The 14043-nt window shown below is 49.2% G+C and overlaps 5 protein-coding genes across 5 annotated transcripts; 3 read left to right on the top strand and 2 right to left on the bottom strand.

Moving 5' to 3' along the window:
- Positions 1-195: 195 nt before the first annotated feature.
- On the bottom strand, positions 196-5342 carry Pdw03_5838 (DNA polymerase; the record flags this gene model as incomplete). Its single annotated transcript, XM_014682829.1, has 2 exons — positions 196-5057; positions 5108-5342. 2 exons carry the CDS (start codon positions 5340-5342, stop codon positions 196-198), a joined length of 5097 nt encoding a protein of 1698 aa, XP_014538315.1.
- A 320-nt stretch (positions 5343-5662) lies between these two features.
- Pdw03_5837 (Pre-mRNA-splicing factor slu7) lies at positions 5663-7057 on the top strand (the record flags this gene model as incomplete). Its single annotated transcript, XM_014682828.1, has 1 exon — positions 5663-7057. The coding sequence occupies one exon, from the start codon at positions 5663-5665 to the stop codon at positions 7055-7057; it is 1395 nt and encodes a 464-aa protein (XP_014538314.1).
- Positions 7058-7575: 518 nt separating this feature from the next.
- Pdw03_5836 (60S ribosomal protein eL37) lies at positions 7576-8188 on the top strand (the record flags this gene model as incomplete). Its single annotated transcript, XM_014682827.1, has 4 exons — positions 7576-7579; positions 7654-7716; positions 7867-7938; positions 8049-8188. 4 exons carry the CDS (start codon positions 7576-7578, stop codon positions 8186-8188), a joined length of 279 nt encoding a protein of 92 aa, XP_014538313.1.
- A 517-nt stretch (positions 8189-8705) lies between these two features.
- Pdw03_5835 (elongator complex protein 6) lies at positions 8706-9948 on the bottom strand (the record flags this gene model as incomplete). Its single annotated transcript, XM_014682826.1, has 3 exons — positions 8706-9023; positions 9097-9567; positions 9688-9948. 3 exons carry the CDS (start codon positions 9946-9948, stop codon positions 8706-8708), a joined length of 1050 nt encoding a protein of 349 aa, XP_014538312.1.
- A 618-nt stretch (positions 9949-10566) lies between these two features.
- Pdw03_5834 (Fungal transcriptional regulatory protein, N-terminal) lies at positions 10567-13317 on the top strand (the record flags this gene model as incomplete). Its single annotated transcript, XM_066101178.1, has 9 exons — positions 10567-10618; positions 10782-10798; positions 10856-10888; positions 10959-10988; positions 11050-11144; positions 11211-11521; positions 11586-12265; positions 12320-12840; positions 12900-13317. 9 exons carry the CDS (start codon positions 10567-10569, stop codon positions 13315-13317), a joined length of 2157 nt encoding a protein of 718 aa, XP_065958118.1.
- Positions 13318-14043: the final 726 nt, after the last annotated feature.

Here is a 14043-nt window from a genome sequence, read left to right as displayed (position 1 = left end):
GAAAAAACAACGCCAAAAAAAGAGTAAAGGCAGGGGTGGGATTGCAGACCAGCGTTTTGACTTAGTTGGCTCTGATGCGAACAAAATTGGAAGGTCGCATTTCCCTCCAGTTCGTAGAACTAAACATCATCAGAGTCCGTGGGGTATATCCAAGCCAAAACTCCAATTGCTTCAAAACATCATGTTTCCAAAATGCTACCAATCCAATCCATCATCCCCCTTCCGTTCCAGTAGTTCAACCACGGGCTCCAACACAGCCCTGGAGTGTCCCCAATTAGCAGCGTCCCTGGTCCGTGAGTAGAAGACAGGGCAATCCAAACTATCACAGCTAACCTCGTCACCGGGAGAAACACCCATACAAGAGCGACAGATAGCTTCCAAATCAACGACTCTCTTCTCCGCCCTCTGCAGCCGCGAAACAACATCAAGCAATGTAATATGTGGCTTCTGCAGACAATCCCCACACACAGGCACAGCAGCATCGGACAATTTCGCCCGACAAACAACACACGACGATGAGCGCATATACGACTCAAGAGTCTTCCTGGGAGCCACACCAGCACGAGAATTCGGCCTCGCAAGCGCTGACCCCTCAACCCGCCGAATCCGCTGCACCCTCGGCATCTCATCATACCACTGACGCACATTCGCACCAACAAGATTAAAAATCCTCTCCAGCGGTGGAATAATATTCTTTGTAATGTAATACTCCGCATCAATCTCAAGCTGCGCGTCATGCAGAAGCGTCTGCGGCGCAACGCACCGATCAATAAGTCTTGACCCAGGCGCGCCGGTGACAACAACGTACGGCACGCGCTCGCCGGTCTGCGGCTCCGAGCGCGGATCTTCCATCATGCGTTTGGTGCTTATCATGGCGCCGGCGGGTAGGCTGCGCTCGGAGTACGTACCCAGCCGGACTTCGCGAGCGAAGCAGAAATCTTGGATGGAGATGCGGCCTTGCATGATCTTTGCGCATTGGCGCTGGAAGTAGGATTTCACTTGGGACAGGTCTGCGGTGCGGAAGAGGATTTTGAGGGCTTTTTCTTCGATTTTTTGTTCGGCGGGTGTGCCGTCTCGACGGACGGTTTCGATGCCCTTTGCGTCGAACTCGGGCTCTTGTTGGTTACGGTGCTCGTATTTGAAGCCTACGTAGCGTTTCTTGGCGAGCAGGATGCAGGGGTGGTAGACTTTTTCGAATTTTAGTTTGATCGGTCGGGGGTTCAGGTCGGTTACTGCTTGGGCGATTTCTTCGCCGATGTCGAAGGCTTGGTCCCGAGTGCGGCCTTTTAGATGGACGAATAGACTGTCGGTGTCGCCGTAGACGACTTCGGCGCCCCAGCGTTCGATTGAGTGGATGAAGGCGATGGCCTTTTCGAGGGTTTCTCGTCCAGTCTGGACGATGCTGTCTGCGATCTCGGCACATGGCATTCGGCCCGAGAATGAGGCGGATGTGTAGCCGTATGTGACGTTTGCAATCAACTTAAGCGCTAGCTGTCTGTTGTTCAGAAGCCGTTGCAAGACCTTGTCGTCTTTGTCGGCTTTCATGCCGTTCTTGACCATCACGCGGGTTTCTAGTATCTCAGAAAGCATCTTGGCTAACAGCGACTGACGCGCTTCCTGCTTCGCGTACATCATACCATTTGGTGAGATGTTGATCTTGTCTTTTAGTAACTCGAGTAGCCTAGGCTGTCGCTTGTAATCCATGAACCCCATTTTATCTCGCCCACGCCAGTGCATTGCTCTACCCAGGAAGGTCGAGTAGCAGTAGTTGTAAGCGATCATGACACTTGGGTACAGTGACTGGAAATCGAGCACCAGAAGTGGGCTAGTGTAGAAGTCACTTTGCGGTTCCAGGACCAGGGGCAAGCATTCTAATGCGTTCTGCTGTCCGACCTGCTTTCTGCTTGGCGAGACGAGCAGGAAGTTCTCTGGCTTCGCAATTCGGAACATCAGAGACTCAACTTTGAACTGGGATCCCCGAGAGATCACGGAGGCGAAATCAATGCCCAGCAATCTGGCCTGCTCACTTGTCCTCGGTGTTAGTTCGCTGGCCTCGAGAATTTCCAGATTAAGCTGAACACGAGAAGTGAAATATTCCACAACTTTGAGGAGATTGCGTGGCTTGCCGCTTTGGTACCATTGTGTCAGATCTCTGGGGGAATAGTGAGGGATTCGGCGATGTAAGATATGAAAGACGACGTTCTCCATAGTGTACTGTAGCAGGTTCAGCTCGCCCTTCATAGCGCGCCAGATGTTGAACATGTGTCGCCCGGTGATACGAATGGACGATGAGTTATTGAACCCCCAAGAATCTGCCTCTTTCCCAAATCGTCCATTAGATTGGGATTTAGTCCTTGAGAGCTCCTCGCAGATGTCAAAGTCGTACTTCTTGCGCGCACGCTCAATCACATATCCCCAGGACGCGTTATGAACCTCGTAACCCGTGATGATGTCCGGATCGTAGTACCGGACAAGGTCTATGAGTCGGTTGATCAGGTCCAATTCCGTAGGCTCACATTCGACGTCAATTGTTAACGCCTTGGAAATTTTGGCTTCCGGCCTCTCGCCTTCGCCATGATAAACCATCCCAACATGGACTCCGGGAAGATGACTGTTGACCTCAACATCCTCATCTTCGGATTGAATGCACCAGAACAAGGAAGTGATCTCATCCTCTTCCGGGTTGGGTAGAAGAATTCCGCGCGTGTTCACATGCACTTCTAAACTCATTGTGCTCATGTGCTGAGCTTGGTGTTCAACGCTAGTGGACACTCCATGCTGTGAGTATTTGAAGCCATGTGCGTTCTTCTGTGTGGGGCCCTCGATCTGCGAGAGAAGATCGGATTTTTTTTTAGCGGGCATGATAGGGGCGGCTTTTTGGTCAGACACTTGCGAGGCTTCTAAGTCTTCAAACCACCGTATTACTTCCGACCGGCTTGGAGGAACAGGTGCAAACTCCCAGACCCTGGCAGTGCAGCCTTCCCGGAGTTTCTGATCAACAATTTCTTGCTGATCTCGGTCGTATGTTGTTGGTATCTGCTCACCAAGCATTGCAGATACCTCTGGGTTTGGGTCAAATTCGGGTAGATAGTGGATGGTGTTGCTCTCAAGCCGAAATTCTCTGCCGCCATATTCTCTTGGTCGCTCAGGCACATCCGTTTCATCACTGTAGAATGCTTTCTGGTATACAACGGAAGGACGACCATATTTGTTGATTGTCGAACTAACTTCGCTGGAGGTTGGGCTGGCAAATCTGAAGCAACGTAATGATGTGTTTGGTGTAAAATTGAATGACTGATGAATGTTTTTCATGGTCTCGGCGAGATATGAATCAAGAGAGGCTGGGCCCATTACTGTTGCAGATGACCGTAGCTCTGAGAAACTCTGGATTTCACTAGTTTTGCCTGGCAATTCCGTGGCACCTCCAGAAGAGAAGGAACTCAGAAAGGGCTGAGATGACTCGGAGTCCTTTCTTGAGGGGTTTGCCTCATCTTGGCTGTAGCGCAAAATGGTCAGAGGATCATTGGGGTCCTTGACTACCGGGAATTTCAAACCTCTGGTGTAACTATGCGCCTTTGGACGGACTGTCCTCTGTGAGGAAGATGATTTTGGCTCCGATGATGGGGTTTCTGCGTGCGCATCCAATTTGCTGTCAAAAGAGACACTTTTTTGTTTGTCATTTTGCTGATACTTCAGTGAGTTAGGTGATTCCAATTGTCCGTCAGACAAGCCATGTTTGGCCATTTGTCTAGGTCTTTTAGTAGGCGAATACTGGGAATCGAGAGTTTCGAAGTGTTGTCTTTTAGAGGCTACAGTTTTGCCCTGACTCTGGTCTCCGGGCCTTGTTTCTAGGCCTGCAGAATGTCGTTCATTGCAGACACCATGCGTAGTGGATGTAGGGTTATTGGTTTCCGCAGGCTCCATAAGTGCAGCCACATCTGGAAAGGGCATTTCGTCAAAGACCTCATCATAAAAGCTGTCCCCCAGCGAGTTTTGTTTTGATTCAGGCTCTTGTTCGGTTCCCCCTCCCGATGAGTCCCCTGCTTGATCAGAGTCCGAGTAATACTGTCCAGCTTGAGATGACAAAGCGAGACCCTCATCAACCGAGATTTCCGGTAATTGATTCTGGGCTGATTCCTGGGAACGGCTGCTATCAAAAGTCAAAGTATTGATTTTGTCAGGAAAGAAGTCCTCGACACTATCCAACGCAGTCTTGACGATTTTGGCATGATCATCGTGATCCAAGAATGTCCCAAATGTTGTTTCTTTGTTATGATCTTCGTGCTTCTCATTAGCGGCAAGCTGAGATGCCATCTCTCTAAATTCTTCCTCGTGTACCCAACCACCCCTCGACTGATTTCTTGGATCCGCAGACATTGAAACCAATTCCTCGGGTCCATAAGGAGTGCTTCCAAAATCAGTGATGCCCATCTTCTTCTTGCGTCTGCGAGTTTCATCCTGCCACAGTCCAGCCATGCTAGGGACGAGCCGCTCGTTAACCGCAACAGGTTTCAAAAGCTCGGTGAAATCCTGGTGTAAAGGTCGTTCCTTTACATCAAGACGGTTGAGGATATCTTGAACACAGACATCAACCTCCAGCGCGCAATTGCTCTGTTTCTGTAATGCAGGGTGATCAAGTATGCTCTCCGGTAGGATTGAGCGATCGTGCCAGCGGTGGGCTAGATTGCTTAGCTCGAGATACTCAGGTACTGGTGCTCTGAACTTGACTTGACTGCAGCTCATGGTTGCACATCCGTACAAATTGTAGTCATACATCCATTGCGGGATGTATTGCACATGTGCCTCGTAAGGTTGAAGCGGACGTTTCATTACAGCTCCCTGGTGCAGAAGATCGACCAGGCGAGTTATGTGGAAGGGGCTCAAAAGGTAAATCTTGAAAAAGAACCGCCATCCCACGTGGTATCCGTAGAACGGAACTCCTTTCACCAAGGTAATGTGCGCCACAAACGCTGTCCTTCGATCATATGCATTTCGGCGAAAGCTGACCGCAAGAGCGTGATCAATTGATAGATGAAGAGTTCGGATTGCAGAGTTTACTACAGTTTTGGTAAGTCGCCCAATCAGTTCATCAATGACTATCACTAACCATCTTCTGGAGCCAAGGACCCATTATATTCGATGTAGAGGTATGGAAATGCGCCGTGAACATGTACGCAAACTCTCTGGCCTGTCTCGGTGGCTCCAAATATTCGAATTACAGGCACCTTGGGCCTGAAATGTTTTTCCGAGACCTCATAACGAAAAGGTAGTGGAGGATCCAACTCCGACGCGGTTGCCTGGTAGTGATCGATATAGTTGAGACGCACACGGAATGGTTCCATCGCTTTGGTTTGTGGTGACCAGAAGCCACAGCAACATTTCGAATGGTGAATGGTTCACGCCGCCTGTCGCAAGTCTGTCCTTTTTGGTATTACACTAGGGATGGTTGAGAGAACTCGACCGAGGTATGTCCATGAAAACGCGAGATAACGCCTGGTCACGTGTTTTGTGCCTCTCCACCCGCGAAGCACAGGCCTGGCGCAACTTGATCATCTTTCATCCTAAAACAGGAGAGAGCTACAGCTGGCTTGATCTACTTCCTCACTTGTTCTCCTTTCTTTCCTACTCAAACCCCTCCCCTTCTCCATTAAATCAACCAGTCATGTCACGAAAACCCGCGGATGTGGCGTCTAAAACGCCCAACGAGTACATTCCATCCTTCATTTCGAAAAAGCCATTCTACGTGGATGATGAGACAAATAATGATTACCTGGAGCATCAACGCCTTCAGAAGGCCATTCCTGATCAGTCAAAATGGTATGATCGAGGAAAGCGTGCGGGTCCAGCGGCCACCAAATACCGCAAAGGCGCATGTGAAAATTGCGGCGCAATGACACACAAAACCAAAGAGTGTTTGAGTCGACCCCGAAAGCACGGTGCCAAATGGACTGGAAAGGATATTCAAGCAGACGAACTTCTCCAGAAGGTCGATATGGGGTGGGACGCCAAAAGAGACAGGTGGAACGGCTATGATGCCACCGAATATCGCCAGGTCGTCGAGGAATATGAAGAGATGGAGGCCCTTAAGCGAATGGCGAAGGATGATTCTAATCTCAAGAAACTACAAGCCGGTGAAGATGGCGATGAAGCCCCTGATTCGGATATCCGTTACGCCGAAGAATCCGACATGGGACGACAACAGAGTACCGCGACCCGCAACCTACGTATTCGAGAAGATACCGCCAAATACTTGCTCAACTTGGACCTTGATTCCGCCAAATACGACCCGAAGACTCGCCGAATGGTGGACATGGGCGCACAAGATGATCAGGCCGCTGCACTTGTCGCAGAGGAGAATTTCGTCCGTGCTTCAGGCGATGCTGCGGAGTTCGAGAAAGCACAAAAATATGCGTGGGAGTCACAAGAGAAGGGTCTCACTCAACTACATATTCAGGCCAATCCGACATCTGGAGAAGTTCTCCGAAGGAAAGAGATGGTTGATAGTGAAGCTAAGCGTGAAGCGCATCGCAAAGCTCTCCTAGACAAATACGGTGGTGGAGAGTACTCAAAACCAAGTGCCCTGCGAGAGACGATGGTCGTTGAAAATGAGCGATTCATTGAATATGACGAAAGCGGTGCCATCAAGGGCGCGCCCAAGAACGCAACCAAATCCAAGTACCCGGAAGACGTGATGATCAACAATCACACTTCGGTCTTCGGTAGCTGGTGGTATCAATTCAAATGGGGATATGCGTGCTGCTATTCCACTGTGAAGAACAGCTACTGTACAGGGGAAGATGGAAAGAAGGCCTTTGAGGAAGAAGGCAACATGCTGCTGATGACTGGGGCAGTTGACGATAATGACAAAAATATGGATCTCTCTCACGAGTCTAAACAAGCCGATGGCAAGGAGCAAGAGCAGGATTCCAGTGCCAATGGGAAAAAGCGGACGCTGGAAGAATTGAAGTCAGGCGTTACAGAGGAGGAATTTGAATCATACAAGCGGAGCCGTTTGGCTGCCGATGATCCTATGGCGAACTTCATAGGGAAATATTGATTCTGATGATTTTCTCCTTATACTACTTGCATGGGCGTTCGGACGTACTAAAATACCCTCTTGATGTGCTATTTTAAAAGTGAACTAATGCACATTCCAACATTTCGTTTTTACCTCTCTTGCTGTGGTTTAAAGTGCCCATCTTAAGCAATACGCATCAATTAATTTGAATCAATATGAATCAATGTTGTCCACGACTCTACAATTGCCCGGATTTTTAAGACAGTAATTCGTCACGTGATTTGATATCAGCACGGACCATTCAATTCCAATGAGGGCTAGTCAATCACGGGATCTGGACAAGCCCTGACGGGTCCACGTGACTGACTAACGCACTCGCTTAGAGCACAATCGCCAGATCTTGGGCAAGTTTCGAGACGCTTAGCGACGACGACCCGACAACCAGCCCCTTCAACGGAATTGCCAGGTACGTCCGCATGCCGGTCCTTTCACCACTGCTCACTTCGTTCCCGTCAATTTACTAACATATATCCTCCTCTATAGTTCCATAATTCAAGATGAGTACGTCTGATGTCGAAACATCGCACCGCGATCCTCCGCAGTGTCGAATAACTTCAAACTAACAACCGCCACAGCTAAGGGTACCTCGAGCTTCGGAAAGCGCCACAACAAGACGCACACTCTGTGCCGTCGTTGTGGTATGTATTACACCTATTTTTCACGATCCTATCCATCCGACCCGCAGTCGCAAATTTCTACATCAAAAGACGGAATTAGCGATTACGGCGAAGACAACCACACAACCTAGCAAGAACAAGGGCTAACTGGTGATATCTACGACTCAACAGGCAAGCGGTCTTTCCACATCCAGAAGTCGACTTGTGCCAACTGCGGCTACCCTGCTGCCAAGACCCGCAAGTGTACGCAAATACCCCTCCCGAGAAAGTTGGTGATGTGAACGGTGGCCATTATTTGGAATTTGGACACCAAGTCGAGAACTCTGGCTTACATGGATTTTTCTTTCGAACAGTCAACTGGGGTGAGAAGGCTAAGCGCCGCAAGACCACCGGCACCGGCCGCATGCGCTCCCTGCGCGATGTCCACCGCCGCTTCCAGAACGGCTTCCAGACCGGTGCCCCCAAGGGTGCCCGTGGCCCCGTCACCAACTAGATTCCCTTTTTCGTCCGCTCGGCGTCGCGTTTTCGTTATCGGAGAGGCTGGAATAGGAATGAGGGGAGGGATCCTGGCATGACATGAATTAGCATTACGGGATAGCATTACTCGAAATGCAATGGCAGTTCCGGACTCTTATCGCTTTCCCATGGAGTTGGTGTGTGTGCAACTGTCGATCACGTTGGTTCTCTTTGCCACGCCAAGGATGACAAAGTAGAACTTGTGAGGCGATGGGAAAAGTTTCGTTGAGGGGTTCCTTTCTACGGGAAGGAGCTGGATATAAAACCCTGGGAAAGCGTGAATGAATTTCCTTTTTTTCGTTTATGGCTGGCGAATATCCCATGTCATGACAGATACAATGTGAAGACTCTTCCTACCATTTCATGGTCTGCTTTACTTTGCACGAGGCTATTCGGTTGAAAAGACACAGACTTGAATTGGACCTGATTCAATGACTGTACTTGATTAGCTCGTGGCTCCCGTGAACATCCAACCCATAGTCTACAGCCTAGGATCATGATTCTCCACGACCAAACACCTTGACACCGCCATCCCGTTGAATGAAGTACAACGCCTCTCGCTCCTCCAGGGTCTCTTCTTCACTCATGTTCAGACCACCGCCTCGGCTGATCCTCAGTACCCCGCTCACGTCTTTTGCGGCTCCAGTATCCAAAGTGCGGAGCTGCATGACCGACCGAGCCCGGTGCGCCAGCCCAATAATAAGTGCCGCATGTTCGGTCTCTATGGGCGTAGCTAACTGCCCTCCCGATGGAGATGCATTGTGTATTAATGGGGCATCCATAGCTAACGTCAAAACCGTAGCATGTGCATTCTGTCAAACATTAGTCAGCCCCGTCGTAAACATAAATCTTGATTTAGCCTATCGGGGAGTGATAAGGCCTTACCTGCTGCAGCGCTGTGATCCACTCCGACATCTCTGTAGCTCCAATTCCCATACTTGGACCGGTCGCAGCAAGGAGCAGGTCAGGCTGATCTATTATGAGGAGAAGCTCATCGCCATCCTCCATTGAGCTCTTCTGAAGTTCAATCACTGTTAAAATGTCATTCTCCAGTGCGTCGAGAGAGGCGAGACCACGGCCAGAGAAATGGATCTTCTTTGCAATCCCAGGTTCAGCTTGCCTCGGCGTCACATTTCCCCTCACTCCCGTGGCTGTTACCACCGCCGCCGGTGATGATCTGCCAGGTACAGCACCTGGTGGAGACCTCATTGGGAGCGTTTTGCGTGGACTGCTTCCCAAACCAGCCGGTGAGATACTGGAAGGAGTGGCTGTGGCTTGTGGTGCGTAGAACAGCTCTGACAGGCCATCTATGAATGCAAATTGCTGCTTATCTGCCAGACGCGCAAGGTCAAGGCCCTATAAATTTGGTTAGTGATGTCGATCAAAAGTATGTATCAATACGTGAATATAATGAGAAATTGAACACCAACGCATGTTCCAAATTCAAACATTAGTCACTCTGTTGGCTACACTTACCAAGCGCTTCGCCTCAGTCCTCCAGAACTCATAACTCCGCATGAAGCTCACCAGCACCACTTTCTTCCTGATGCCATTGTGCAGCACATCTGAGCCAAATGCCGCGTTGGGGCTTGGTACGCTCAGCGCAGCATAAAGAAATCTCAGGACCAGCCAGTTTGAAGTTGCACCGAGGGTAGAGGAGACTAGTGTCAAAGATGAATCGGGCAGATTTGATACATATGAAGCGAGGAGGGGCGGTAGTGGGGGTTGAGAGGGCATGATTGCGCCTCGATTCAGAGATCGATGCTGTACTTTGTTCCAAGCAAATTGAAGATTTGCTAGGTTGAACTCGGTTCTTTTCCTTTCCAGTTATTAAGAATTTGTTTGGAAGTGTTGCTGCTGATCGAGTCGTGGTGATGAGGTCGAGAAAAAATGTCTCCAGCTTGTGATTGGCCCCTCCGGTATCCAGCTTTGCCAAGACATAGGACATCAGGATGATATTGCATAGGATGGAATTTTCCTGCTGTTCCTCGATTTATTTCTCTGGAGAATAAATTTAAAACAATGTGCTATTTACTTTTGATTCTCTTCGGCTATGTTTAAGTGAAATCTTTCAAAGAAAAAAAGGTTCTCCGAAAGATGCTTGTATGCCAAATGCCATATATAGTTCCTGTTGCATTCGACCCTCTTAGCATTCGCACCTTGTGTTTTAAATATTGGTTGATGCAGTTAGTACGAGTCAATCTGCACGTTACACTACATTGGACTTTTGAAATCACATACAAAGCTGTCAACATGGGCTGCGATCAAAATCCCAAATAGCATGTGTGCCTAAGGCATCAATGTGAGTTTTCTGCACGCATCACCTGACTGTTTTCCCCACCATCGAGAGGAGCGATGGATACATCTTGTCCATCGCATTGCAAGAGGCTGTGCTTTAGCGCCGATCGTGAGTACATTTTCCATTCTAGAGATCACTTTCACACCGCCATGTGTATACGCATCCCAGCCATACCATGCGTATGTGCTATATATGATACCCGATGTGGGGATCTGGCTGTGAAGCATTTTCTGACCGATACATCAAATACATTGGCTAACTGTTTATACAGATGACTGCCGTTTTATGGTTTGATCTCAGCGCATTGGATAAAAGATACGAGACATCCAACTTATCTCGATAAAGATGACTAGCACTCGTGATTCCCATTCATTTGCTGTATGTATTGATCTGTCTGCATGTAGCTGAGGTATAAAATGCCAGAGCTGAAGTCTAACTGTTTAAACAGTGCGACGAATGCCGCTTGCGCAAGTCAAGAGTAAGTGCCTTCTTGTATTAAATATCTGCAGGCCTTGGCCCATTTAACCCGGATATCATAGTGCTCAAAAGAGCGACCAGTTTGTCTGCAATGTCGACAGCTGAATAAAGAATGTGTATACAGCCCCAAAGTCAGCAGAAGTCCTCTGACTCGGCAGTAAGTGACCGGAACTGAAAAGAGTCATTTTTGCATTGGAAGATAAGACTGAATTAACCACTTCAGACACTTGACCCATGTTGAAGATCGCCTACACTCATTTGAAACTGCCTTGGGAAGGCTTTTCCCAGGTGGTGATCTGGATGCCACACTCCGTTCTCTTTTGCAAAACCCCGAGGTTCCAAGGGCCCCCTCATCTAAGTCCTCTTCAAGGCATTCAACCCCCAAGCATGAGCCAGAACGGGCCGAGCCAGCACCAGAGGCTCTCCCACAGCAAGCCGATGGCTTTGACTGGGCTGAAAAAGAAATTACGCTAGGCGATTTGACGGACGGAATGGCTGCGCTGTCTATCAAGCCCGAAGGAGCTGGCTACTTTGGTTAGTCCTGTTCAATGTCCATTATGAATTTTGCTTCCCCCCCAAACTGACACATAGATCACAGGAGCGTCTTCAAGTGTCGTACCACTGCGAGCACTTTTTGATCATGGATTTGACCTGAATATTCCTGTTCGCTCGGCAAGGTCAGGAGGCGTGCCTCTCAAAGCACAGCTTCTGGAAAGTGCCCCATCTGGGCTGATTGAACAAGCGTTTATCGACGCTTTCTTCCTCAACTATCACACGAGCTATCCATTTATCCACGAGCCTACCTTCCGGATGCAGTTTAATGACCCATCTCTACGCCCGCACGGTAACGCCTGGCACATCCTCTTAAACACGATACTAGCTCTTGGAGCCTGGTGCATCGGCGATGACAGCTCAGACCTAGATATCACATTCTACCAAGAAGCCAGAGGATACTTGCAGCAGGCATCTGTGTTTGAGACTGGCAATTTGACATTGGTGCAAGGGTTATTGTTACTGAGCAATTATGCACAGAAACGGAACAAGCCCAACACTGGATGGAACTACCTTGGTCTAGCAGTTCGAATGGCCATGAGCTTAGGTCTTCACAAGGAGTTCCCTGGGTGGAAGATCAGTCTCCTCCAAAGAGAAATTCGCAGAAGATTATGGTGGGGAGTTTTCATCTTCGACAGCGGCGCAGCTAAAACATTCGGAAGACCGATCCTACTCCCAGAGGATAGTGTCATGGATGCGAAGCAGGTTCGAAATATCCACGAAGAGGTATTTGCAACCAACACGCAACAAAATGAAACTGCTTTAACTGACACATCAAAGGACTTGACTCCCACAACAACAACCCTACCGGCCGAATCGCCCGGCCCAACCATTTACTCTGGCTTAATTGCCCAGGCCAGCTTCCACCTTCTTACCAACAACGTCTACCAACGCCTCATCTCAAGCCCCAGCCTTACCCCAGAAGACACTTTGAACCTGCAAAAACCCATCGAAGAATGGTACAACAGTCTTCCATCCTACCTTCAACACCCGCAGTTGCCTCTCCCCATGCAGCCAACCAATCCAGACCCGGACTCTCTTGCACTCGTGCGCAATCGCCTGCTATGGCGAAACTGGAACCTCACCATTCTGATCTACAGACCAATCCTACTCCGCTGGGCCGCTAGACGCTGGGCCCCACTTAGCGGCAGCGGTCCAGGCACCCCGGATTCAGGATCCGAAGATCCCTTCGAGACGGAGTGCCGATTTCGCTGTCTTCAGAACGCGCGTTTGACCATCTCCTCCATCTCAGAGTACATGGCGAACCATATGTGCACAAGACTTGGGGCATGGTATATGCTGTGTGTATCCCTCCATTCCTAACACTTCACTAGAATGACATCTAACACTAGAAAAATAGCTACTTCCTCTTCCAAGCAGGCTTGATCCCCATAGTCTTCCTAATGACCGACCCCTCAAACCCAGAAGCCGCCTCCTGGCTCCAGGACATCGAAACCACAAAATCCCTCTTAACCAACCCCTCCCTTGGCACAAACCGCTTTGCGACCCGCTGCTTCGAAGTCATTAACCGACTCCTCGGCCCCCCCACGCCCTCTGTGCCACAAGGACTCCTAACGGACGGAGACCAGCTCGATCCCCAGCAACACCAGCACCAGCACATTGCTCCGCAACCGCTGCCTAACATGATGCCGTTTTCCGAGCAGCTCTTCAGTGACCCCGAATTTGGGGGAAGCCTGTTCCCAGTCGAGCAGCACTTGCAAATGAATACGGGGAGCATGGACTTTTCCGAATGGGTGAATTTCCCCGCGGCGGAATGAATTATGTAGTTTTGGTATTGGGGGTTCTTCTATTGTTTCTGTATGTATCTTGCATTGTGGGATGGGTATCATGGGAAGGAAAATTAGGAATCTCTTTTGGAAAAAGTCACATAGGTTTGGATATTAGCAAATACGTCAATAGTATGATTTTGACAGTCAGATTTGATATGCAGTGCGAGACTTCCTATTTCAAGAACAAGTTGTTGTGTGCGCGCAAGGTTCTCATTGCGCCGTAAATTCATTGCATTGCACGTTGGCGTTCATGCATGTTCTGCTTGGGAGTTCACCGGCTTGATATGATCACCGATCATCTTCTTCAATCAGGGCTCCGCGCGACTCGGCTTCAATGTGCTTGATGTGCTTTTTTTCTTCATGATTGGCTGTATCGCTGAAATTGAGACCCATATATCCTCGAGCGTATGTTGAGAAATGGTCGGCATGTTTACTCTCTGGATCTTGTGGTCCACGCAGGAACAGAGGGTTATGGAACGTACCTTTTCATGGGTGTTGGGGATACCAAAGAAAGGGAAATCGAAGGAAGCAGACAGAAGGCAGATAAGAAGATGTGTGTGTCCCGGGTGCTGGACTCGAGCATATCAGGTGTGACAAGGCCAATGATGCTGCAAGGATTGTTAGATCCGAATCGAATAACCTAACTAGGAACCGTCCCTTACAAAATGCGCACGTCCATTTTGCAGAGGTTGTGATCGAGATGGCCTTGGATCT

The sequence above is a fragment of the Penicillium digitatum genome, chromosome 6, assembly GCF_016767815.1.
Source record: "Penicillium digitatum chromosome 6, complete sequence".
Lineage (NCBI taxonomy): Eukaryota > Fungi > Ascomycota > Eurotiomycetes > Eurotiales > Aspergillaceae > Penicillium > Penicillium digitatum.
This window is presented reverse-complemented; position numbering and strand designations above follow the sequence as displayed.